Source organism: Drosophila simulans, chromosome 3R (assembly GCF_016746395.2).
Source record: "Drosophila simulans strain w501 chromosome 3R, Prin_Dsim_3.1, whole genome shotgun sequence".
Lineage (NCBI taxonomy): Eukaryota > Metazoa > Arthropoda > Insecta > Diptera > Drosophilidae > Drosophila > Drosophila simulans.
Window position 1 is genome coordinate 26,299,329 of NC_052523.2, and position 26,141 is coordinate 26,325,469.

Below are 26,141 nucleotides of genomic sequence, written 5' to 3' on the forward strand. Positions count from 1 at the left end.
CTACAATCAGCTGTTTCGGTATTTTTCTACCAATTTGAAGCAAGTTGGCAGCACCTTCCCAATGTTTTTGTTTTGCATCGGAAATTGAAGTAATTTGCATTCCATAACTTTGCCAGAAATAACGCACTTTCAAGGCTAATGCCATTCCAACTAGCCTTAGCAAGATGACCATCTTTAACCTGTACATATTCGACAAGTTCGGAACACTGCTCCACTACGCAGAATGGAATCGCACCAAGAAGTCGGGCATCACCCGCGAGGAAGTAAGATCTTAATTCAGAAAATTTAAATTTTTCCTAAACATGAGTGTTTTTAGGAAGCCAAACTCACCTACGGAATGCTCTTCTCCATAAAGTCCTTCGTCAGTAAGATATCGCCCCACGATCCCAAGGAGGGCTTCCTTTATTACAAGACCAATCGCTACGCCCTGCATTATCTGGAAACTCCCTCTGGATTAAAGTGAGTTAATGATAATATTCAGAAAACACAATTTAAGGAAAAACAAGCTCATCATCAAGCAAAATGAACATAAGATACTAAAGCCGTATAATCCAAGCCCACTCTTCGCTGAATACTTATAGCTCTTGAACTCTGCATTCCCAGGTTCGTTCTCAATACGGACACGACGGCCATCAATGTGAAGGAGCTGCTACAGCAGCTGTACGCCAAGGTGTGGGTGGAGTTCGTGGTGCGGGATCCACTGTGGACACCCGGCACGGTGGTCACCTCGGAGCTGTTCCAGTCCAAGCTCGATGAGTTCGTCAGGCAGTCACCCATCTTCGGCATTCGCAATATCTAAACAAATAAATAGCTTAAGCTCAAACTACTATTACCTAGCTATGCAAATCCCGCCTCCGAAACTCTAAGGTCTATGTCATTAGCTCCGAATGGCAAATTGCGCTGGCAAGTGCTCCGAAATGCAGCGCGCGAGATCCGGGCTCCGGAAATGGCATGCACTTAAAATGTCTGCGGGGCCAGCGAGAAAAACAGGCCCCATGGTTGCGCAAGTCGTCCACTGTCTACTGTCCAATGGCCACTGCTAACAAAGGGGGACAAATGTCAAAGCGGTTGCCGCAACTCGAAGGTTTTAGTCAACTCCACAAGCTGAGAAAATTACTGACTGACTGCCTGTCTGCTGCAGGCGAGCAGGGACTACACGGATAAAAATGATATGATTAATACTAATAGAACTAGGAATCCACTGCCAATGAATTCCTATTGAAAATCAAATCGCATAGCCAGGGAAATAGTATTAACCACACATATGTATAAAGCTGTTAAAACTTTAGTGATTCTAATTTTATGACTTATTTTGCATACTGAACCTAATATTTGTGCAAGACGAAAGCGACTGGAAATCATATAACAACTATATTTTTACCCGTGTACCTGCAATTTTTGACAGACAGCTAAGCTCGTCAAGGGTTTTCGCAACTATTCGCAGTTGCCGCGGAAAATGAAAATGATTTGCAGAATGCATCCATAATCGGGGGAGTCGCTTTGGCTCTGGTCGGCGGATCTCCATGAACGGCAGCATGAGCGGGCAGATATACAAATGTGGCTGTGGCGATACTCTTTCCTATGTGGCCGATGTCTCACTTATTCAAAACATTTTGTGCAAGTCACAAGACGTTTGAACTAAATATGTTTTGTATGTTTTAGCGCTCGTTTCTTGTTGCTCGCATTGTCTTTGACGAATTTTAAAACAGGTTTCAACATTGCAAAAGCCGCTGGCGGGACAATAAAAATGGAACCACAAAGCGGTTTCTTTTCTCCGCTATCGAAGAAATCAATTTCAAAGCCAAACGCCCTGGCCGAAAAGCGCAAATAAATCAAATGCTCGACCAAAACATCAAGAGCTAATGATGGACCATCGACAAAATTCGACCCGAGGAAAACCGACAGCACACACAGGTTACCAAATCCATGAGATAAAGGCGCCCTTTCAAAATCGGCAATTGCGTAGACTCTCAGATTGAAGCCCAAGCTCATATCATAGATACGTATCTTGTGGATACCAGTTCCGAAAGAGAGGCTGGCTGCATACCGCCGATCGCATGGGTGTTTACCTATATCGTGGGCACAGGTCTTCGATGTCATCGCATCGGCTTCCAATTAGCCGTGGATCATGGAGATGCGATTTACGGGGTCTTGGGGGAAGTTGGAGTGCCGGAGTCGGAGCTTTCTGTTTCCATTCGCAAAAGTTACGCAAATTTCGGGCCACTCGACTGGGGTTTTCGTCATAGAAACTCCGGATCGCGGCAAGGTTATTAACGCTTAGGAATTGGAAATTGTCGCCCGGTCGGTCACGTCATTAAACGACCGCTATCTTGATTGCTTTACGACCGCTGCAACTCTTTCCCGCGCGTAATTAAAAGTTTAACGAGCAATTGTGGCGGGTATTTATTTAACGCACAGTTTCCCCGGAGAAAGAGGGGCATTTGGCAGAGAAGACGCCGCCGGAGGACCACCCACACGAATCTCGTGCTGCGCTGAAGGCCCTTTGGCCAGCCGGAGGCGGACCTGATCCGCCAAAATACCCATAAAGCAGCCCATCGCCCAGCTGAAATATTATGCAAATTCATAGGCCTATCGCTTACCAAATTTGGCTGTTTTGGCGAGCCAAATTGGGGAAATGCTCGAAAAGAAATCCCATAAATTTGGCATAAATCTCGAGACAAAGCAGTCAAGAGTTCAGGGCAGGCTGGGCCCTAACGGACTAATTGCTATGCGAGTCCACAGATTGTTTATCTCACATTCAAAACCAGAAAAACAATAGTGATAGTTAAAAATAGCCAACCAGAATGATTAACAACCTACAAGTTCAACGATATCCAAACTAAGAGAGTTGGAATCTACTAAACGAAAGTAAAGCAGCACGTGTCGAGATCTAAAAGGATAGATCCAAGTTCTAGCCATGAGATATAATTAAAACCTATTTGTCATTGTCTACAGATTTCGTTTTGTAATCGAATCAATACCTATCATTTATAGAAGACATGTGTTTAAGAATTCTTCAGATCAAAGATTGTGTTTTAGCTGGGAACAAAGTTCACTTTTTTATTGATCCGGCCTCTTCATTCGATCGCATTCAGCTAACTTGAAACTATTATGTGCCTACAGCTTGGTAACAAAAAACAACCTAAAAGATACAATATCTCTATGTCTGTGAAAATTGAGCGATTTTAAGTAAAATGAATCATATTCACAGCAGAAATATATTACATTCAAGAGTCCGCTTTTATTTATTAGGCCTGGTAGTGTTTCACTCGCCCATTTACCCAACTGCTCCATTGAACGCCTGCCAATGGGCTCAATGAATTCCCGATCCAGCCCTTTTGGCACAACCTTCAATTAACTAGGCCCACAAAAGTGGCCTGAATTGAGAGCTCGTTTGGTGTCCACTGGCTCGTCACCAATTAGGTGGCGATGACAGCCACACCGAAACGCTAATGAGATGACGGTGACACGATAGGGTCTTGGCCTGGCACTTTTTGGCCATTGCTTGGATTGTTGGTATTGGCAAAGCACTTGACCTTCCCAACAAGTGGCCTACAGGCTGAGTACACAGAAAAAAATGTGTATTAAAAGAGTTTGCTCAGAGGCATATTTTTGGACTGGGCCGATCGTATTGCACACGGAAATCACAGCATGAAGTATATTTACTCATTGTTGCATATCTTATATCTTAGGGTCTATTTTTTCTGCATGATATAAAACAAAAATGCTTATAAATATTCGCCAATTACCATATTTTAGCTCTGTAAGCATACAAGTCATAAAAACAAAGTGGCGCTGGAGTAATGAAGTTTCCTGCCGATCGGGAACTCCCATGCACTTGAGACTCGTGATGAAAAAGGGCGATGCTCCAGGAATTCCCTTGAATGTCTGATGGCTTGAACCTTTTCAAGGTTCTCGTTCTGGAGATTGAGTTTAAGATCGGCGTACGTGCCGAGTGCACGTAGGCCATGCCAAGTGGAGGGTGTCAAGGGGCAGGTGGGGAAGTTAGTTAATTGATTAGGGAACTATGACTAGCGTCTAGGCGCGCTTCCTTGCGTCAATTCTTGCGATCTAGGGCGATCTCCAGGTGAGATGCCGATTTCGTCACGTAGTCCAAAGTCATTGAAACCAGTTGGCGCCTAAACACAGTGCCTAACTCCGCCCGAATCCCAGCTACTCCGCCGCTCCCGAACGACATAAATGTGTAATGGGGCTTTGGATGACGGTGATGCTGGTCACAACAATGGCAAACGGCGTCTCCATTTCCCATTTCAATTTCCATTTGCATTTTAATTTCGTCACAGCTTTAAATTGCCATTAAGTGTGACCGGCAGATAGTTTCGTTTCAGTGGGTGGGTGAGTGGAAGTCCCACCGTGGGTTTGCCACCTTAATTTCTTAATTTGCATCCAGACTGAATAACTCGAAAATGAAACTATCAAAGTGGGCGATATTTTCACCTCCAACAAAGATCGCTCAGTAATTGTTAAGATAAATTTGAAGTGGCGACTTTGCTGCACTGGTTAACACCGTTTTCTGAACTTTAAGTATGTGCACATATTTATTTTAGCACATCCATCTTTTATAAGCTCCAGATACTATTGTGCTCTATTGTCACTTTTCTATTATGGCAATTGTACTTCCAGGGCAACAGATAAGCAAACACTAGAAAACACTCTATATTCCGCAAGTACTAGTATCTGAAAGGTCAAACTAAATTAGCTTACAAAAATTAGAGGGCCCTTTGGGAAATTCTTTACTTACACTAACTTTTTATCATAAAATACTATCAATACTAGTACAGAAACTTAATCTGACTGAAATATTACCCATTTTTTTGGGATAACGTGTCATGGCTCTATACATTTTTTGTGACTCACTGTCAGAATTCACATTTCGCAACTAACTCTAGCATTGACGTCAATTGTTCATATAGACTAGGTTATGGTAATCCTAGGAATATATATTCAAAAACAGTTTTTCGCACTTCTTGTTTACCATACTAAATATTCGCTCAGAACGAATCATCCAAAATTTAATGGAAGATTTACCTCATTGTCATGGTAAATTAATTCTAGAACAGTTTTCGCACTTCGAGCTCATTTGCATAAGGGGGTTTTTTCCAGACATTCACGAGGTTTCCAAGCTCGCATCTTTAGGATCGTTCGCCACAGTGAATAAAAGATATACCTGTATCTGAGAGTCCCTCGATTACTGACCAATTGAAATGCGGTTTACTTTGGATTTTCGAATTGTTTTTATTTGTAAATATTTATTTTCTTTTTATTTGCCTCGGACGGAGAGCATATTTTGTTGTTGTCGTCTATACGTAAATTTGTGTGTGACTTATAACTTATGTCGTACCGTGCTAAATACCTAAACCTACACAAATGAAGATACGAAAATGAGGGGATGTGGGTGTTAGGTGTTGGGTGGTTGTGTGAGTGTTAACCATTGCGGTGCAGGTGTGTTGGTCTGGTGTGAAGATATAGATAATGATAGAATAGAATAGGGTTTAATTTAAAAAACGATTATCGACTATGTCCCGCCCTCGCATAGACAGACGCAAGATTAAGTGACGATCCTTCCCATCGGTGATCCGCGAGCCCATCTCGATCTCGACCTGGATGCCTGGACGCCAGTATCCCGATCCTCGAGCTCCCTAGTTGGCCGCCTTCTTGGACTTCTTCATCCGCTCGCCCTCGTTCTCGTTCTCATCTAATTTGGCGCTCTCCGTGCTGCTGGACTCGGCATCGTACTCCAGCTCGGGATCCGGTACTTCGGCGTAGTGCACGTGACCCACCATGGTGGCTCCGGCCACCACTCCGTCCTTGAACTCCTCGGGACCGCCCAGCTGGGAGGCGTGGGTGCCATCGCCGTACTTCTCGAGGGTGCGACGCACCAGCTCCTTGGAGGGCTGCTTCATGTTCCAGGCCCATCCCAGCTTGTGGAACGCATCCAGCACCATGGTGGTAAAGTTCACGGTGTAGTTGCCCAGTTCAGCTGCTTTGTAGTCCCAGGGGAACACGTGGTGGTAGTTGTGCCACCCCTCGCCCATGGCCAGCAGGGACACATAGATGTTCTCGCTGGGCATGATCCGCCTGGAGAGGAAGATAAGACCAGATCAGTTAGATATGTCTGTAGAGTTGGGCTACTCTTTTAAATAAACTCAAAGATATTTGGCATGCACCCATTCCCCAAATTCAATATGATAGTGTCAGCACTAAGTTGGCATAATTATTAAATATACGTTAATCACACTTACTTATCGTATGGGCGGGATCCCCACAGATGGGCGGCACTGTTCACAGACCATGTGAAGTTCAGGCTGCTCACGTAGCGGAAGAGGCACTGCTGGATGAAGGCCAGGGTCCAGGACTCGCCCCAGCAGTAGACTGGGATCACGGTGGGCAAGATGAAGCAGAAGAAGGTCTTCAGGGGGATGAAGTACTTCTGGTGGAAGCGCACCACGGGATCAGCCAGAATGTCGCTCATGTCGATCTGGCGACCACGACGAAGTACCTCCGGATGCTTCAGCATCATCAGCCAGCCCACGTGGGAGAAGAAGAATCCCCTGTTGGCGTTGTGGGGATCCGCATCCGTCTCCGAGTATTTGTGATGGACTCGATGGTCGCGAACCCAGTCGTACAGGGTGTTCTGAAAAGCGTTATTTGATATTACACAAAAAAGTAATATGTCTATAAAGAAGTTTAACTCTAACATCATGATTAACATCACGTGTAAATGATATATCTTTTGAAGTATCTGTATCTAAATGCTGAAATCTTTGCTAGGTCAGGTTCACTTAACACGCCGTCGGATTTGATTGCTTCTCTTAATATCCAAGTCGCTCATGTAGTTATTATACAATGTATATATCTTTTCGCGCTCCGCATCTAAGCTTCTGCGGCTGCGCTTAATCGCTGCAGTCATTAAATAAGACAAATGTATCTGCGGGATACACAAAGCACTTTTGCGAGTAGTTGGAATTGTCAATTTTACAGTTTGTCAGCCGCGACAGGCATTAAGTTGTTATACTTAATGATGCAATTAATGTTAATTGCATTACAGCCCCGAAAAACGCAAAAACGAAGGTGGCGCGTCAAATGAATTGGCAAATTGCGGACAAGTCTTCAGGTGGCATTACGTGGGCCAAAGGTCGGGCATCCGAACTTGCATCCTGCCCAAAAACAAAAAACTCACCTGTCCAGCCACGCAGTAGCAGACCATCAGGATGGATCGCAGCACGGTGTTGGCCTTATAGCTCTTGTGGGTCCAGAACCTGTGTGCTCCGGCCGTAACTCCGAATCCGGCCACGCCGCCAACGAAGAAGGCTAAAATGTATTAAAAAAAGATAGATAGATGTAAGTGTCGGCTATAAAGATTTCGGACAAAAGCAGTGCTAATTGGGTGCCAATAGGAAAACCCGAAATTACATTTCCGCAAATTGAGCTATTTGAGGCTGGGCGCTAATTCCGCGGACAAACAAATGGAGTATAAAAGAGAACCAAGATCGCACAAGGTTGTCGATAGGGGAACTTTATAATAGTCCGGTGAATGACTGATCACGATTCCGACAGTCATCAGAAATATCAGGTGCAAGCCCTTCCAGCCGATCTCTTCCATTAGTTCCTCAATTAGAATATGCAAAATGCCATTGTCACCATCCCATTGAATTCGATAATTGCTATGGGCACAATTAGAAGTAATGACTATTTGATAGCGAGAGGTTTTTCCGCTTTAACTAACGATCGGGGTGATATGGGGGGATCTTTGAAACTATGCTCACACCTCGCATAGTTCGGAAACCAACTAATGAACCATTAACGATTTCTCTGAATGGATCGTCCAATTCAATCGAGGAAAGATTAGCCTTCAAAATGTTGCGACAAAACCAGTTCCGTCCCACCGAAAAATAAAGTGAACAATTAAAGGCCGCGCCGAGTGCGGAAATGATCAAATTCAACATTGGTGTGCCCACAAATGGTTTACTTATGAGAAACTAATAACTTTAGGTACATTAAATCTCCGCGCATATGTATCTATGTATCTTGCGGTCCTACTTGCTCTTGAGATACTCCTATTTCTTGCTATGCTTGTTTGTTGCGGTAATGCAAATGGGAGTGCACATTTATTTTTTGGGCTGCCATTTGAATGACTATATAACGATATCTAATTTGGATATTTGCATTTCAAATGCAGTGCATCTTGGGGCACCGCAGATACAGGTCAAGTTCAGACTGTTTCGAAATTAGATTTTCAGTTGACTACGGAATCACTATATGGCACTATCCGTTTCGCCGTTCATCTTTCTTGATTCCAAATCCGAAAACATCTGTGTCCCTGAGTCTCGAGGAAGGTGCGTTGACTCGCTGCCACTTAATACAAATGTTAGTTTTTGGCCAGTTTCATTAACGCCCAATGTTAATGCGCTTATGTAAGTTCCCTCGGCGGCTTTTGCTCCCTTGTTTTTCAGGCCCGTCGAATTTAATCAATATCTCTGGCCGAGCACGACAATTTTCGCCATCTACGAAAAACCGGCAAAAGATGATAATTCCCAGCATGCCAGCCAGCGAGCATCTTTAAGCGCTGCACGTTCGTCCGGCAATTTGCCAAAATATTTACGAGCTCGACGCCCCAAAAAGGGATACGCTTGGTGCAAGGATACTCCTTGTACCCAGTTTTTCAGATCTTTTTGTACCTGTCATACCACACAATGTGCAATAAATATTGAAAATTACCAGGTATTAAGGCATTTTTCGCTGTACTGCCATTAAGGGGGAAGTGCCCAAGTAGCCAAGTACCGAGTACCTGCAGCTTCGGATGACCTGGTAATTCCAATGAAAACGAAATCGCAGCTGGAGGCTCCCCCCTCCAACTGATTTGTGTCTCAATGTCAACTGATTTTTTGCCCCACTCGCATGTGTAGTGCTCATAAATTGAGTCAGTGCTCACCGCACAGATAAATCATCTTTTGTCTGGCTTTGGGTCTTGGCAGTTGAGATCTAAAATGGTTACACCTTGGTAACTTTGGAGATCTGCAGTTAAAAGCCAGATAAATCTTCTTACCGAAGCATTCGAGTTAAGATCAGATTATTGTAGAATTATCTAGAGCGACCTTTGGAACCCCAAACTATTTACAACATGAATAAATCATGATTCACCAAAAGCGCTGAAGTAATGGCTAACAGACCCAGATATTTCTAGTTCAGCCTTGTTTACCCGACTTCGAGGTTCGACGACAATGGGGTAGATCTTCCAAAGACCCAATTAAATTTGTGTCAAGCGATTCTTGTTTCTCGTTCCCCCGACAAGCGCTCTTTTGGCCGCATATCTATACCAGGGCAGCACGTTTTGGTTTTGTTTTCTGCAATACACCTGTGTCAGTCAATTTTTATGCTGAGACTGAAATTGCATGCCAGCCGACAGCCGAAAGCTGAAAGCTGAAAACCGAAAACCCAACCCCAAAGTAAGGCGAATGAAAGAGATTTCAACACACACGTCGTATAACAAAAGGCAGAAGCTGAAGGGCAATATAAATAGGGGGTCTTTGGGGAAAGGGCGGCGAGGTGTTAAGCGGCAATCAATTAAAGGCAATAACAAGGGGACTCATTTTGTAATGGCCAAGAGAGTGAAAAGCCAACGGGCGTAAGGCGCTGGGCGCGCTAAATTGCAAATAATTGGTGGGGCGGCGGATTTTTGGGGGAGTGGAGGCCGCAAAGACAACATCATCGGCGACACCAGCAACACATGTACACAGCGAGAAATATGTGGCCCTACTTTAGACGATAAGCCGAAAATTCGCCCATGCCATGTAACTAAAAAAAAGCCAAAGTGCAAAAATATATATTAAATTTCATATCCAGTTGAAATTGGTTAAAATATATTTCTGACATATCCGAACAATCCCAACACCCATATGAGTATGATTTTCTCTCTGTGCATCATTTTTCCCTTTCAGCATCGATCAGAGATGACTCTTTGTTTCCACACCTAACCCCGTCCACCATTTCCAAATTCGAGGCGATAGAAAGAGAGAGTGGGCATTACGCAATGCCGGATGGGATGGAGATGGAATGGTATGGATATGGATACGGATGGGTTAGATGATGCGAAAAAGCATAGCAATACTTACACCAGATGGTGGTGTACGGATTGAGCTCCCGCAGCGGATACGTCAGCAGGCAGATTCCGGCCACGATGTGCAGGAGCGAGATCTGGATGACTTTGTCCCACTTGAGCGGAGCCTGAAACTGCCAACCCAGCACGCGATCTCCGACGAAGGTGCGGGTGTACTCCTCGAGGTCAATTGCATCCTTGGGCACGTGATTGGCGATCTCCTTGGGCACCACCGACCTGGGCAGCTCCTCCCGCTTGGGGGGCAGCTGGAGCTTGCCACGGGGCGGCAGTTCGGGCGAGGAGTCCTCTCCCCTGCGCACCTGCTGCTGGGCGTCTCCATTGGGGAACTTCGACCTCCTGGCCACAAGCGGAGGACTGGAGTCCGCCGCGATGGCCGGCGTCTTGCTGCACACTCGCTCCGAGGTGGACAGGTGACCCATTTTTGCCCTCACAGATCTATTTGTGTATGTAATTCTCTAGGTATATGGCTGGAACCCGGGTTTCTTTTTGGGTTCGCCGGCGGAAACCGCGTTTCGTAACTGCCGCGCGCACACTCGCCGAACTTTCTTCACAGCTTAACACTCAAACACTCGGGGCCCAATTGCCGCAGTACTTGGCCCAAAAGTACGAGCAGGAGGTGGAGTTGGCTTTCGTCCAAAGACACACAGTCACTTCTGCGAACGCGGTTCGCTTAGGGTTTTCGTCGGCGTCTCAAGACTTCCTTTCCTTTTCGCGTCTAACGAACTTAACGCGGCGCCGTTCCGTAGACAAATGATCGTAGCCAAATGTGTAAGTTCCTACCTATGCCGCTGCTGGAGCTGCTCACCTGGGCAGAGCTGCTCACCCGGGCAGCGACGCGACTGAGCCAAAGTTGACTGATTGACCGACTGACTGACGGAGTGGAGTTCCCGATCCGACGCACAAAGGTAACCAAACGAAAAGAAATGGAGAGACGAAATGGCCAAGAAGGCCAAGATTATGCCACCACCTCACCTCACACACACGCTCGAGCACCTGTACCCGCTGGCTTCGGCTATGGCTTCGGCTACAGCTTCGTGTTTCGCTTCGGATCGGAGCGAAGCTTCGGCGCAGAATCAGCAGCGCAGTCAGCAGCTCCGAATCCGAATTCACGCTACCTCGAAATTACGCCAAATGTGTGGGTCTTTGGGTGTCATGCATCAGTAGGTCAAACTGTGTCTCCGCTGGAAATCCAAGACTCCGAAGAAAGGTTTCCAAATATTGGGCAAGCTCCACGTTCACTTGTGAGCTGGCACCGAAATATCAATAGTTTTTTGGAGCAGATGCCCTAACTATATGATATCACTCAAACAAAGGCTTTCATTCTAGATATATATCCCTTTTTATTAGCCCTAACTACTTTCAGTCAGTTACTAGATCTCGACATCGCTCTATGATCATTATGGTTCTACTCCAAGCAATTTCTGAAGTTCTTTCGTATCCAACTCATTACACAGTACCACGCGGTCTGCCCCAATATGTGGGATTCTTATTTGACTGACCAGACTTGTCTCTCTCTTTCGGCCGACTTTTGCCCCTCTGGCTTCCACGAACATTCAAAAACCGACAAGAAGTCTGCCGGCACTTTTCACGATTACTCACGAATGCTTCAATTTTACTGGCGATCTGCAAGTCGCACAGACGATTCTAATTGCAGTCGCTAATTGAAATCGAATTCGAAATGTGGACAATGGGCTCTTGCACGCTAATTGAAAGCGTTTACTTCCTCCATGACGAAATCGCACACTTGATCTCTTGTTGCCAACGGCACAAAACTCATCACAGCCCGTTAGATTCTACATTCATGGGGGATATGCAAAGAAGACTTTTCTTTCCCAGCGATTTCTATTTCAAAAGCAGTTGCCGGATTCTGCGATTCTGCTGCTGCCCATTTGCATATGGACAATCTCTCCTTTTGCAAGCCCAAGACACACAGATATATTTATAGATATCGATTCGAGTCGTCATCTTTTAGCTGGGCTACATGGGCTCAGCCATGTGTGCGTGTGGTGCGGTGTTGACCAAAGTCAAAAGCCGTTCGATGATCATGAAGTTCAGCTCCCGAAGTCCGAAGACGAGAGTTGCTTTCTCTTTACGTAACCGCGGCGACAGAAACAGAAACCGAACTTAATTAAAACCCAAAAGCAAAAGCAAAAGCTGCGAACCCGCGGCGAAATAAAACCCCCGAGCCAAGGAAGCCCTCTGCCCTGTCCCACCATTAAACTGGGTTTACGACTTCTCTCCAAAAATCCGAACCCGAACCCGATTCCGAATCCGAGTCCGAGTCTGCATCTGAATCTGAATCTGCGGACGGTCGTTCGAGGTGTCACGCGACCGAACCCTTTGATCTCTCGGTCTCGACCCACTGTGGATAGGATGGCGTATCTGCAAGATGCTGCTGATGAGGTGTTGATGTTGTAAGGCCCCGGCCATTAGCCAATTATGCAAAGCCGCAGAGGGACAGAAAAACGCTTGGAAATCGTTCGCGGATGGTGGCGAATGGCGATGCCTTTGCGTTTGCCTTTGCTTTGTTTATAAACAAACAGAAATTATTGGAAACCACTTTGATATATTGCGCAGCTTCTCTTTTCGCACTGTCAGCGCTTTATATGAGGGTTCTGGCCAAAAAGTGAATAAAGTTCCCCTTCAACAGAGCCAGCTCACTATTGTTCGGCTACCCGGCCATAAATATCAGGTACATACATGTGTGCATATGTATAAGCTTTTCGCCTAATCGCTTCCCGTTCCACTGTTCTTGGCTCAAAAGACAGCCATTCATGCGCGAGATATTTCAATTTGCCAGCGATTAGGCCGTGAATGGTGAGGGTTTCTCGAGCCGGCAGGGCTGAGCCCCCAGCATCCAAACACCTGCCCAAATCGACACTGCTCGTAGATAGGTTTTTCAGATTTTGGGGCCTATGGTAGCCCCAAATGGCGTTGCATAAGCCACCAGTCAACAGCGATTTTGCGTACTCCACGTATTTGTGCAACCTTCAACTGTCGCTCAGTCAGTTGGCTTATGGAAAACAAATTAACACTAAACAAAGCGCAGAACGCGACGCGACTGCAATTTGCCACAGAGCGGAGCGGATCTCAGATCTCAGATCTGCCACAGCGCAAACAGCTAAAAGCGAATAGGGTTACACCGAGAAAGATCTTACAGATACTTTGAGTTTAATGGGAAAAACGGTTAAGTTCTAAGTACTGCATCGCTCATTTCAGCTCTTTTGTAAAATGTTTTTGTTACAGTTTCCAATCGGTTAACTAATGATTAAATTAATTTGTTTTTATATGTAAATCTAAATCTTGCGAATACGCACCTTATTAATTTTCGTTTTATGTTTACCTAGTAATTTTCCTAACACGTCACGTGTGCTTGTAATTTCAAGCACTTGTTGGTCATAAAATGTTTTGAGTGTGCCAGCTTTTAGCAGGCAAATTCATTAGTAATCACTTCAGAGCGGAGTCATTAGGAATTGGTACAAGTGGCCTGGCCGACTGAAATGTGAGTCAGTGGAGTTGCGTTGAGTGCGGAATGCTCACACCCCGCCGGATTATGGATTATAGGCATTAGAATGTGGACATTAGAATGGCATCGATCGATGTGATCCAAGTCAGGCGCACAGTTTGCTTAAACCAAGTTTGATGAGCAAACATCGGAGCAGAAGGAGGATGGGTTGGGAAAAGGCTTCTGGGCACTGGACACTGAGTGCGGAGTCAATATTGACGAATCAATCAGCGACACAGCCACTGAACACACATTGCGTATGGCTAATAAAATCATTAAGCACAACCCATAAACCCGGCTCAAAAGCACCTGATGCCGAAAATAACATACGCACATATGTGTATGTATGTATATGTAAATTTAACCCGATACCCAACCGATTCGATCATGGGAAAGCAAACGAACCCATTGCCAAATGATTCGGCATCTGCAAATAAACGAAAGTAAAATAGGACGGGTCGAAATGGAAATACACACAAAAAAATACAGAAAATACTCTTGATATAAGTAATATTATAGCATATAAAAAATGAGGCTACAACCCTACAAATTTAGTTATTTTCCTCAGATTACCTGTATGCCTCTAATGCACCATTCATTACCATGAATCAAATATAGTTAGTTAGCCCCCACATAACCCACTTTTAAGTTATCTTAAGTATGATTTTAACGCCTACACAACTGAAATTCGTATTAAGAAATAACCGATATTATTTTCTCTTTGTTGTGAGTGGGAATGCATAATTAGGGCGACCTGTGATTTGTAAGCTAGATTGTTTACTCTCGGCCATGCCCACTGGTTAGGCTTCCATCCCACCTCCATCTTCAGTTCCCTCGACATTTCCAGTTCCATTCAAGCCCACGAAAATGCCACGGAGTTCGAACTGCACCTCTGTTTACTATGTTTTTATGCTGACCAATAATTAGGCTCACAGTTTACTCTACCCGCCCTTTCCGAGGCGGTTAATTTATTTTTACGACTGCCGCGTCCATTGTCGCATCGTTTTAGTGGGCCGATGATGCAATATGCTCACATAAACTTCTCCCGGTTGAGGAAATGGTTGGCGGGCAGGGCGTTTTCCTCCAACTCCACCTGTTCCTCGATGCACTCGACTATCGGACGACCCGTCTCCACCGCCTTGGTCAGTCCCTGGCGCACGGCCACCGAACCAATGGTCTTCAGATCCTTGGCCCAGTCGAGGGCGGCGAACACCCGGATCATGGATGACCCAATGCCCGAGGCGTAGTTGCCGTACTCCCCACTCTGGTAATCCCTGGGCAGCAGATAGTGGTACTGCGGCCAGTAACTCTTTGTGATCAGGAAGATACTGTTGGAATCGGTGGGCTTAAAGCCCTTGTGAATGCTCCAAATAAAGTGGGATGAGTGCACCAGGTTTCCTAGGTTGATAACGATCAGACTGCGCAGCCAGAAACCCACGAACATGGAGGTGGCTAGGGAGTCCCCAAAGTACTGGAACGGAGTGTTCACCGAGAGCAGCACGTTTAGGAAGATGTACAGTAGGACATAGAATCTGGAAAATATATATCCAGTTAGATAGATTGATAGAGCGACTTGATGAAATCCCACCTCTTCTGAAACATGACCACGGGATCACTTTCCAGGTCCGACATATCCACATCCTTGAGCAGTTCCTCCTGCTGTGGCGAGTACTTCAGCAGACCCCCGCGCACCTGGGCGTACATGAAGCTGTGTTTGCTGTAGTAGGGATCCTCGTCCTGCTGGAACTTGACATGATGAAGGCGATGGGCCTGAACCACACTGTAGATGGAGCCCTGAACCGGAAAAAACACACCTAAGCTATGAATTCAGCCAACCAGGTTCGTGTCTCAGGTGAAACCAACAGAGCAAGAGCTTTCACCAGAGGCGCAGTGCGTAAAAGCTCTAGGGGGGTTTGCTCACCTGACCGGCGGTCGTCTGGCAGAACATGAGGAAAACCTTCAGGGGCTTGGAGGCGGTGAAGGTCCTGTGCGCCCAAAGACGATGAACGCCCACTGTAACGCCCAAAGTGCCAAGGAGGGTGAGCAGGGCGGCTGAGTTGGAGATATTGAGACAGATATTTGGGGTTAAGAAGCCAGCCACTTGTCATGCGGCACGTGGAGCTGATTAGCCTCCTCGAACTCACTGAATAAAATCGTGGCCCACGAAGCGCCAGTGAGCAGAACGTAAATCCCATAGACACCGAGGATATTTAAGTGGATATAGAAGAGAACCAGTGGCCAGATAGCATCGCGTTTCTTGTGGATGGAGTCCCCACTCTGTTCCGGCTCCTTCACTTTAGTTGTCTCCATTGTGGGTTGCCAAGTCCTGTTTCCTATCGTGTATCCCAATTCGTTCCGCCTTTCGTGGCTGCCCTGGCTATACTGAAAGCCCGCCATAATTACAAAATCCAATGGAGCGAGGGTTCTGGATTATTCATAGACCCATTGCCTATGCATTAGCCTCAGGTATTCCAAGGGTGTTCAGAGTCGAGTGGTGTTATAATACAAAACATAGTTTATTGACCCGCAGGTAAGTAACGAAAGCAACGATGGGAGATTAGCTTGCCTAAACGGCGATCCCAGAGATCCTGGTGGTCCGGGATGGCATGGGATGGTGGATGGGGTATGGGTGATGGGTCATAGCCTAGTTTAGAGGATCTGAGTCACATATGAAGACTCAGTTGCCGATAAAAAACAGAGCATAAGGCATGGCTTGGTGCTACAACTTAATACTAGAAAAACCACAGGCTGAAAACATAATACATGGCCTAGCTTAGTTCTGCATCTTGGCCAGCTCCACGATATCCTCTCGGGGAATGTCCTTGTCCCCGAAGCCCCACACCGGATCCTTGTGGGCATGGTCGTCGTCCAGGAAGCGAGTTCCATCGCCGCATTTCTTAGCTCTCCTCAAGACCATGTCAGGGGATACCGATTTACCTGTAAGGCAAGGTAAATAAGTATAGACTCATTAGATTGTATGTAGATTAAACTCACGTCCTGTGGCCAGGCCCAGCCAGGCGCAAAAGTCGATGAAGCCAGTGGTGATGTTGAGGCTGTAGTTGCCAAACTCGCCCGTCTTGTAGTCCCAGGGGAAGACGTGGTGGTAGTTGTGCCATCCCTCTCCCATGGCCAGCAGGGAGACGATGGGAGCCTCAGTGGACATAAGGTTCCTAGATAAGGATTAGAATTTAGTTTTGCTGACTCAAGGCACAGTGATCCCTCTTACTTGTCGTACGGCTTGTTGCCATACATGTGCGCTACGCTGTTCACGAAGAAGGCCACGTTGAGGGTCCAGGTGAAGCGCATGTTGAAGTTGATCCAGAAGGACATCCAGAGGTCCTCGTTCCAGAAGTACCAGGGCACGGCCACCGGCAGGATGATGGAGCAGAGCGCGAAGAGCGGTATGTAGTACTTCCGCTGGAACATGCAGACGGCATCCGCCTCCAGGTCAGACATGTCGATGACCTTCCTCTTGGCCACCACCTTGGGATGGGGCGTGAGGAACAGCCAGCCCACGTGGGCGAAGAAGAAACCACGCTTCGCATTGTGCGGATCGGCGTCTGTCTCCGAGAACTTGTGATGTATCCTGTGATCAAGGGCCCACGTGTAGGCATCTCTCTGCGAGTCAAGGGATCAGTAACATTCTACTTAGACTGATGAATGATGTAACACCCACCTGTCCGGCGATCGAAAAGGCGAAGGCCAGCAGAATCCTCAGGGGCAGCGAGGCAGTGTAGGACTTGTGGGACCAGAGGCGATGGGCTCCCGCCGTGATGCCGATGCCGGAGACCCAAACGGTGACCACCACTGAAAGGGAGCGAACAGTCGGATGTCATTGTCTAAACAAAGAAATAAAACACACACACATGCCATATATGTACCATATATGTACATATATTCCCGCCGTCGGAACTGTTTGGGGTGCTGGTGACGCTTCTCGCTTGATTCGCTCGACAGATGACACAACGCCCGGCTCTAAATATATCTACGAATTCGGGGTGGCCTTTTTTTGTCGTTGCTCGGAAATCTTGCCCGCTCTTCCTATCGTTCGATCACCAGCCGAATATCGGGCAATTGAGGCGTTCGTTAACTTTAATTGCCAGCGGTCAAAGTTCACGGGGCAGCATTGCACACAGATACAACCTGATGGTTGTTTACCTCTTGCATAACATTAACGTATTCAAATTCGCCTGCCATGCGTCATTTTAGACAAAAACATTGAGAAGCAACATTGTTATGGATAGCGTACTTTGATCTTTACTCATATATTTCAAATCTATTGACATTCTATTTAAGTTGAACTATTCATTTCGTATTATTACCTTTCTCATAAATTTAAGCTATTATGATGTCGTTTTCCTAATCACCATGTATCTGCATTAGAACTTAATGAACACCTCTGCCCAGGGGATTTGTAATATAGACAGTCAATTTAAACTGGCCCAGTTAACAGATACTGGCGTTTGGTTACAAAATACCTAATAGCCGACCATCGGAACGCTGTTTGCATGTTGGCAGATGCAATTACGCAGATTGGCGACCAGGTCGCAGGGGCGTTAGCTTATTAGCTGCCCAGATGTTAATTACACGGGGACACCACAGTGGACACTCACCCCAGAGGAATGTGTAGAAGTTCGCGTAGAAGAGCTGGTACAGTCCGTAGAGGGCACCGATGTGCAGGAAGGCCTGTGCCCCCAGATCGGGCCATCTGATCTGCGGGTGGTACTCCTCCTCCTCCTCCACCTGCTCCGCCTCCTTCAGCTTCTGGTCCTGTTGCTGCAGCAGCTGCTGCTCCTTGTAGACCGCGTTCTCCTCCTTGTAGCCCAGATTGTCCTCATCTTTGACCAGGGTGTGTGATGTAGCGTCTGTGGCATGGCCTCTGTGCTTCAGCTCTCCTCCATTCGGGACACTGGGTTCGCTGCGGTTGCCATTCCTGTCCAGGCTACACGATCCGTTGCAGTGGCCAACAGACGGTGTCTGCTTCTGGCCGGGAATCGGGGATGAAAGGCACATGCTACAATTGAAGACGGCATAGTGGGTTTTAGCATAATTTGATGGCTTTTATGTAAACTGAGACCTGTCATGAGTAATGCCAAAGCAAACAACAAAGGCTAATAAACCTTTCGTACTGTAAACATCTTCTGTTGACTGCTAAACTAGTTGTGGCCCACAACAGTGCTCATCATCCACAATAGAATTTTTTCGCTGAGCTATCAAAGCAAACGTACAGAGACTTGCTAATTGAAGTTTAGGATGGCTATAAGCACGCACTATTAGCAGACCATTCTGAGAGTTTCGACTGTAATTGGTGTGAAATCTGTTGCCAGCCTCACGTGCCACGCCCCAGCCGGCCAATCCGCCCCCTTGGAGTCGAAGGGTTTGCTCTGGATATTAACAGAATTCCGTTTATTTGTGGAATAAACGCCGGCACTCAGGGTCAGCGTTATCGCAGCTTATCGCCAGCCAAGTTCCATGTTGCAATCACCGATCTGCAAGTGGCCACTATCAGGTCGAAATCAAGCGGAGCTACACTTCATCATTATGGCCATGTAGTCACAACAAGAGTGAGTCACACGCAGGTGGCTAACAGGTGGATCTTCGCCCACGCAGGTGGGCCTGAATTCGAACTAATTTCATGAAGCATAGTGTGACACCGTCTGCAATCAGTGGATGATGATTCCGCCTCGTCATTCGAACTCCCGGAATGGCAGGGATTTCGGCGATTCCTAATCTCATGAGCCCAATTGCTTCACAGTTTCCTTATCTTGCCAACCCATTCTCTTCCTACCAATAAAAATATGAACTGGGTCTATAGTGATACTTTCAAGAATGTTATTATAAGCCCATAATAAGTTTCGTACTCACATTTAGGCAATCACAAACATAAAATGGCTGTAATTTATAACATTTACACTTCGCTATTTTATGTTTGCAGCTATCACATTTATATTTTCAAAACCAATAAACAGACGTAGTGAACTTTGATTTGCTTTTTATTGTTATATGGAACAGTAAAATCAAATCACTAATGTACCAAAGCTAAATAAATATCTGTGGGAAGTGGGAAAATCGTGAATAGATTTTTAAGCACATCTAAATAGCTGGCCAGCTGAGAAAACAAACATAGCACAACTTAGGATTTTCTTAAAGCGAAAAACGAATGCTGCATACCTCTGAAATCTAGCTAATATTACTTTGGTATTTAAAAAAATCAACATTTGTAAGACATTTATGTTCCTTCTCTCTTTACGTCTATTTGATCTTATGTTGTGCCAATTGGCTACCTGTCTTCGAAATATTCCACTCTTCGTTATATAATAAATGTGAAATGTTTGACACTTGCAAAACAACTCAGAATTGCAATCATAAATTGCCGATAGTTGATTTCACCGTGTCGTACTCCCACCCAAAGCCATATACCTTTGGACCCTGCGAATACTGGGTATAGTCGAATAGCCGACGCCCCCGCAGAACATTTCCTATGGTCTTGGCCCGAAAGGGGGAATGGTCGATCCGTTTCTCGTGCGTGCGATGGCTTATTGCCTTGCCGATAAGCATTGCACACCTGGCACACCTGGCCCATATTTACCCCGCTGGACTACCCTCTAGACCCACTCTTCCTAACTGGCTCGATTCATTCAAAATTTTCGGGTTAAGAGCGCTGATAAGAGCCTATCGACCATTGCAAATACTCCCATGCGATTGCCGGCGGCGTGATTCATCCTCTGTCTGACCCCTCCAGGTGTTCCGGGTGGCATGAGTAATGGGGGTGCCGAGGAATCGCTCCCCTTACGCAAGTCTTGGGGCGATAAGATTGGGGGAGTCTGATCAATTTACATATTGATAATAACCCCGTCGGGCTCGGCACGGTGGGGCTGCCAAACACGCCCCATCTTTTAATTAGAAAATGTAGCCACGAACGCTAATTTCAAGGGGGAAGACGGTGGGGAATGGGGAATGGAGAATGTGAGCAGAGCCTTTTGACGAAGGCTGTCACAAGAATTGATCAACATTTTCATTGGCCACGAGCACGCGACTTTCGCATGAATAAATTAGGCACCGAATACGAGGAGAGCCACTTCGCTCTCGTTTGTTTAATTTCCAACCCGGCGCAACTTGGCAACGCACTGCAGTCGGGCATGAAAAACAATCTATTTCGCCCAATAATAAATAATAATAAACATAGTACCCCTACTAGCCCAGCCCGCCCCGCCCCGCCATAATGCCACTATTTTATTGGCATTCGACGCGTTTGCTCTGGAGTGTTTTCATTTCGCTGCCCGCGATAAAGCTGACCGCCCCATCGAGAGGTTCTACGGGCCCGGTTCGCGGTATCCGATACCGTACTCCTCTCCGATTCCCAGAGTCCCCCAGACATGGCTAATTGCCTGATGGCTCGCACGTCGTCGTATCACCAACTATTTTCCCATGCCGCCACTCAGCGAGCGATTTTAATGCCGGAATGCCGAATTTTATTGGAAATTTTCCATGCCCCCAAAGAACAGCAGCAGGGAGCTTTTTCCGTACGTTTCGCATACGGAGAGGAAAGCCAACCCCACAGATTTCCCAGCACTACGATTTAATGGAGCAGCGGCTAGAGATCAAGTATCGTATCGTATCGCCACTTGTTGCCTGGCTGGCACCTTTAATTGGAGCTTTTAATGGTCGCGGGGCAATTGAGGCACTCGCTATCTAAAGATAATTCAGACCAGATCGCTGGCAAACTATGGTTACACTGGGGAAAGAACCGTGGCTAATTAAAGACGGAATTCTTCATAAATATGTACGAGTATAGCAACAAAATGCTACATATTCATGGTCATTCCATTAAATCCCACAAAGGAAATGTTAAATTTAACAAAATAAAATATGTGCAAAAAAAGGAACATCAAGTGAGCGCAAAGATAACGAATTTAACTTTTTCAAGATTTTAGTTTGGTACTTGTAAAGTCTTTCTAGTGTTGGAAATGTTTGTTCCTGGTAAAGGTGGTCGATAAGGGTTTCCAAGGAATTAACGAGTGGAGTGTGGCTTATGGGAACCACATTTTGTGAGTTTATTGATATAGGGATAATATACCAATGATTGTGGGGCACATAAGTGACACAATGGATATTATTTGATTTGGTTTTGGAAACATTTGGAACAGGGAAACAGTTTATACTTAACAATAAACATATTTTTCGAAATGGAAGTACAATTAGTCACCAAGAAACTAGTATATATGTTCTATGAGTTTACCACAACATTAGGATTTTTGAATTTCGTTAACTGGAAACTCCCTAATTGGTAGGTGCTTAATTAAATCGTTCCATGAAATTAAGTGCAGTTCACTGGCGATTTCTTTCTTCAACTTAATGGGTAGTTTCCAGATCCCTTTTCCAGGGACCGCTAACCCAAGTTAGTCAGTCCGGCTGGTCGGTTTATTGATGTGGGTCAACGCGTGTCGCGGCAATCAAATCGTGAGGGATAATAATGTGTATACAGTCTAGGGCCAACACCTGGTGGAGGTTCTTTTGGAGGTTTTTTTTCCGGCGGTGGGGTGTGCATGTTACTCGCTCTGTTGACTCCCACCCAACACCCCGTCCACTCCCCCTAATCGACGCGGGTAATGACAGAAATGAGCAAACAATTGGGTTACAATTTGCATGTGAGCACTGTGTTTGAGGAGGGGGGCGGGAATTCGATTTCGGACTGGAATTGGGATTGGGAATACTATTCAAATATCGCTCGCAGTGGGCGTGGACCGATAAATGGACTTTCCCTGTCACAGATTATGCTCCATAATGTGAGTTTTCAAGAGCTTCAGAGGTACATAAAAAACAACCATATAGTCGCCGGCTATACGCTTTTTGTTTGAAGAGGCCGTTTGGAAATGGATAAAACTACTCAAATAACACTATTATGCCATACGGTCGATCTCCCAGAGAGTTTTCAACAAAACCATATGGTGTTTCGCGATTATTCAGTCTGTGATCACTTGTTTGGAACCTACTTTTGGTGTGGTTCGGGACTTCGGGTTACTCAGTCCGCGGCGATAACTTCGTTACTACGGATTGTGGGGATTCTCGGGATACGGATTCGCCGGGATTCGGATTCTTCGCGCTCCTCACTCTCTGCTCTACTCTTCTCGCTTCGCTTTCTCCGCTGTTGTTGACCAGGCGAACGAACTCAAGTGACTAACGACGCCCTCTGAAATCGGTCGACATTTTACATCCAGAAGAGCGGGTGCTGCCGGCGTCGACGTCGACTGCGCTGCCATAGAACTATCGGCGACAGCGACGCCGACTGCGCTAAAGACCATTCAATTTGTAGTTTATTTGTTGTCGCTTCGCTGCGTCCACAGTTATTATCTACCATTCCGCCATGCCCTGTTCGCCCCTCCTCCCCTTAGGCCAACCCCTCTGTTTGCATTCTCTGTTGTGCTCACACATTCCGTAAACATTACACAAACAACTCTCGGTTCAAAGTCAATGCTGCCGCTTCGGAACATGACCAACTTTCAGGAAAACCAACGGTTATAGGCGAACGAGGCATGCCCTACGTGGTCAATCCAGCAATGGTTTTGTGACCCAAAAGAGCACCTTGTGCTGATGATCACCAAATAAGTCCAAGCACTACGTCTACCTCTCACTACTCGATGAGAGAAAGGTATGGTCCAATCATTTTGTAATTGGTTTTCTCCTTTTATGAACCAATCGTAGTTAACTAATGTTTCGTAGGGTATCTCGCAGTAAGTAGGCGTCAGCGCCGACAGAGCTGTAGACGCACACGGCAGCGCGGGCGCAGACGTCGGCAGAGCAGCAACAGTCGAACGAGCGAAGCCGGCAACGGTTGGTATACTCAATGCGAGTGGCCAAGAGGGAACCCACAACACGTATACGAGTAGTGGGCTGCGAGTGGCGCATTTCGTCATCGCGTGAGATCCCAGAGCCGTAAATATCGGCCAAGTTCCCAGTCGCGGGTGCTTACTTTTCCTACTGGCCCACTTTCCCAGAGAGCGGGAGAGGAAAACCCATTTCTCTCAATCTGTTTGTTGCCAATGGCATCATTATCGTCGTGTCGCTTTTATCTGCTTTTCTGTTTTCAAGACTGCCTACCATATTTTCATGTTTTGCCCGGAGATAATAATATTGAAAGAGCGGGGTGGGGACTCGCTTTTTCGAGAGGTTTTTGTGCTGGTAGAAAACTTTTTTCGAAGCCGATTTTAAAACCGGAAAGCAGTATTTCGGTTATCGCAGCAGTTGAGTGTTTGTGCCTTAAACGCTAGACGCTGCGATATTCATATTTAGAAAGACGTCTCACCCTAATTTCCCTCCCATGAAATTCATCACCCCTCTCCAGTAATAAAACGTATAGCTCGCTTCGGAAAACATCTTCGGTGGGTGGCATGATGTAACGCTAGATCTGGATAAATATAGAAAACTCAGCGAGGCAAGAAATTCTGGGCATACTTGTGCGATCACAAGTGAGCTGTCTCACAGGCAGCTTGACGTTGATACAGTCACTATGTAGCGCTTATGTTTATCGACGGCTTATCAGTAGACGTCTCGAGCACGGCAGTCATCGTGGAACGGCATTTTTGACCATCTGGAGAAGGGTGGTGCTGATTGCCTGGCACGACGCATAGTAGATCCCCCTCCGATTCTGCCGCTCATAAAAAACTAACTTATAGGCGATGAACCGATAAGCTGATATATACTACCCACCACAGCAGCAGACTTATCTGCCGTACTGGAATTGGTTTATAAATATCACCTTACCATTCAAAAATATTTTATCAGTCCTCCAATCGTCTTGCACCAACTTTTTAGTTTCGTGGTAAATTATCTCGAGTGAACTGCTTGCACTGATACAGGAAAGTTAGTTAGTCGGAATTTAGTTAAAGCAACATTTAAGTGCATATTCAAAAAAATTAATATTGCTTCCTTTCCTTTACCAAAGTAACTGTATGCTTATATATTATTTCAACAAACAATTGCTTGGAGGAGTAATTGCTAAATATTTGCAAATTGTAAACCACAGTAATGGATTAATAAACCGAAAGCCGATTGGTCACCCGCTGATTATATTGCCGCTGTGCATAAACGCCGTTCATTGCAGATTGTGTTTTCGCTTGCTTGCAGACGGAGCTCGTGAACTTGGCACTGCGACGTGACTCAGAAATCCGTCGCCATCGGCGATGGAGATGACATAATAATTTGATATAGTTTGTAATATAGGACAGCCGCCGGGTCCTGCAGGGGCTGGGAATTTCCCAATTCCGGCGACAGGATGTGGTGGGAACCGAACTGCGACTGCCAAGCACATATCACATAAAATCTACATACAAAGTGCCCCCAGTCCATTTGCAAGTGTGTGGGCAGCGTTTTAATTAGGGCGTGGAGTGGAGTTGCCCAAGACGGAATGGCGCGTTATCGCTCCAAGGACGAGCACACCACCCATCCCATCTGGAAAACAACACCCCTAATGATAACCGTTCGTCTAGAACGGCGCACAATTAGGCACCATCAATAATAGACGACCCGGCGGGGTCATTTAGATAGAATCGCCGATAGCCGGCGAGCCACCTCTTGTCCCACCAACTTGTCATCGCACCTTCCGTCTCGCCTCCTGGTAGCACCACCACCCACCGGGAATTCCCCCCAGACAACATCAACAAATTGTCGAAAATCGAAGGTTCAACTCGAGCCCTTGTTGTGGCCAAACTAGTCTTTCTACTTCCGAACTTAAAGCCATTCGTGTTCACTTTCATGTCCATGTCCTGTGGTCCTGTCAGTCCTGTGGCTTTAACCCACTATTATACACAAGCGATTTGTGGTTCCCTTTGTTTGCCCTTAGCTCGTGTAACATTTCGGAATTGTTGAATTGCGTGATTTCGCGGTGGCTTCTAATTGAATTTCAAAACTGCAATCAATCGACTTGGACAGCTTAAACGGAGCAGGAATGCACTAATGCCCTAATGAAACCTATTGTGGTATTCTTGCAGAAGGATCGATTAATTGGCTGATAAAATCAGGGGGAAGGCAGAATGCCATAGCTATATTGTGGTTATTAAATCGTAACAAAATAGTATTTTCATTATTAATTGAAAATATACACTTCTCCTCACCAATCTTTAGATGATTTCATACAGCAGCCTTTAGGTTTTTCAAATGAACATGCAGTAAATTCAAATATGGCGGTTCAAAAGCTTTCAATGGGGTGTTCCATGTCGAAAAGCTTTCTTTTTTCCAAAAATGAATCAGTCAAATAAACCCACACCTTTCCATGTTGATACCACCCCCAATCACACGTGATTGTTCAAAAAGCATAATTACATGGTATGCAAATGAGAGGCGCCAAGTGGAAAATGTAGCCACAAGATTAACCCCTTTCGCCACACGTGCGAGTCTCTCAATGAAAAGTTACCATTTGAATCTATTTAGAAGAACATACTTCAACTTTTTAATTAAGCAGTTGAGCGGGCAACAAATGAATGGCACTTTCCGCCATGTACC

At 45.9% G+C, this 26,141-nt stretch overlaps 4 protein-coding genes across 5 annotated transcripts; 1 reads left to right on the forward strand and 3 right to left on the reverse strand.

Annotated features, from left to right (window-relative positions):
* The first annotated feature begins 25 nt into the window (after nucleotides 1-25).
* On the forward strand, nucleotides 26-826 carry LOC27208805 (trafficking protein particle complex subunit 1). Its single transcript, XM_016184356.3, has 3 exons — nucleotides 26-263; nucleotides 317-459; nucleotides 604-826. Exons 1-3 carry the CDS (start codon nucleotides 165-167, stop codon nucleotides 797-799), a joined length of 438 nt encoding a protein of 145 aa, XP_016036948.1. The 5' UTR covers nucleotides 26-164; the 3' UTR covers nucleotides 800-826.
* A 4,452-nt stretch (nucleotides 827-5,278) lies between these two features.
* On the reverse strand, nucleotides 5,279-11,045 carry LOC6730192 (acyl-CoA Delta(11) desaturase). The gene is made up of 4 exons (XM_002105447.4): nucleotides 10,134-11,045; nucleotides 7,202-7,332; nucleotides 6,264-6,655; nucleotides 5,279-6,099 (listed from the first exon to the last, which is right to left on the reverse strand). Exons 1-4 carry the CDS (start codon nucleotides 10,555-10,557, stop codon nucleotides 5,661-5,663), a joined length of 1,386 nt encoding a protein of 461 aa, XP_002105483.1. The 5' UTR covers nucleotides 10,558-11,045; the 3' UTR covers nucleotides 5,279-5,660.
* A 3,533-nt stretch (nucleotides 11,046-14,578) lies between these two features.
* Nucleotides 14,579-16,033, reverse strand: LOC6730193 (acyl-CoA Delta-9 desaturase). The gene is made up of 4 exons (XM_002105448.4): nucleotides 15,788-16,033; nucleotides 15,565-15,695; nucleotides 15,232-15,437; nucleotides 14,579-15,175 (listed from the first exon to the last, which is right to left on the reverse strand). Exons 1-4 carry the CDS (start codon nucleotides 15,951-15,953, stop codon nucleotides 14,674-14,676), a joined length of 1,005 nt encoding a protein of 334 aa, XP_002105484.1. The 5' UTR covers nucleotides 15,954-16,033; the 3' UTR covers nucleotides 14,579-14,673.
* Nucleotides 16,034-16,135: 102 nt separating this feature from the next.
* On the reverse strand, nucleotides 16,136-22,846 carry LOC6730194 (acyl-CoA Delta-12 desaturase). 2 transcript variants are annotated; one of them, XM_016173941.3, is made up of 6 exons: nucleotides 22,637-22,846; nucleotides 18,257-18,657; nucleotides 17,320-17,450; nucleotides 16,870-17,261; nucleotides 16,638-16,813; nucleotides 16,136-16,580 (listed from the first exon to the last, which is right to left on the reverse strand). In XM_016173941.3, exons 2-6 carry the CDS (start codon nucleotides 18,654-18,656, stop codon nucleotides 16,417-16,419), a joined length of 1,263 nt encoding a protein of 420 aa, XP_016036949.1. In that variant the 5' UTR covers nucleotide 18,657; nucleotides 22,637-22,846; the 3' UTR covers nucleotides 16,136-16,416. The 2 variants fall into 2 exon arrangements, with proteins under 2 accessions (XP_016036949.1, XP_016036950.1); XM_016173942.2 differs by lacking the exons at nucleotides 18,257-18,657; nucleotides 22,637-22,846 and adding an exon at nucleotides 17,510-17,531.
* Nucleotides 22,847-26,141: the final 3,295 nt, after the last annotated feature.

Bases quoted from the DNA above. Each gene is read 5' to 3' on its own strand.
- LOC6730192 (XM_002105447.4), bottom strand. From the start codon at position 10,557: ATGGGTCACCTGTCCACCTCGGAGCGAGTGTGCAGCAAGACGCCGGCC. The intron at 6,656-7,201 runs GTGAGTTTTTTG...AACGCTTTTCAG, and splicing joins GCTACTGCGTGGCTGGACAG to AACACCCTGTACGACTGGGT. The intron at 6,100-6,263 runs GTAAGTGTGATT...CTTCCTCTCCAG, and splicing joins GGATCCCGCCCATACGATAA to GCGGATCATGCCCAGCGAGA.
- LOC27208805 (XM_016184356.3), top strand. From the start codon at position 165: ATGACCATCTTTAACCTGTACATATTCGACAAGTTCGGAACACTGCTC. The intron at 264-316 runs GTAAGATCTTAA...GAGTGTTTTTAG, and splicing joins CGGGCATCACCCGCGAGGAA to GAAGCCAAACTCACCTACGG. The intron at 460-603 runs GTGAGTTAATGA...CTGCATTCCCAG, and splicing joins GAAACTCCCTCTGGATTAAA to GTTCGTTCTCAATACGGACA.
- LOC6730194 (XM_016173941.3), bottom strand. From the start codon at position 18,656: ATGTGCCTTTCATCCCCGATTCCCGGCCAGAAGCAGACACCGTCTGTT. The intron at 17,451-18,256 runs GTGAGTGTCCAC...GCTCCCTTTCAG, and splicing joins CTTCTACACATTCCTCTGGG to TGGTGGTCACCGTTTGGGTC. The intron at 17,262-17,319 runs GTGGGTGTTACA...CTTGACTCGCAG, and splicing joins CCTTTTCGATCGCCGGACAG to AGAGATGCCTACACGTGGGC.
- LOC6730193 (XM_002105448.4), bottom strand. From the start codon at position 15,953: ATGGAGACAACTAAAGTGAAGGAGCCGGAACAGAGTGGGGACTCCATC. The intron at 15,696-15,787 runs GTGAGTTCGAGG...TCTCCAACTCAG, and splicing joins GTGGGCCACGATTTTATTCA to CCGCCCTGCTCACCCTCCTT. The intron at 15,176-15,231 runs GTGGGATTTCAT...TATATTTTCCAG, and splicing joins GTGGTCATGTTTCAGAAGAG to ATTCTATGTCCTACTGTACA.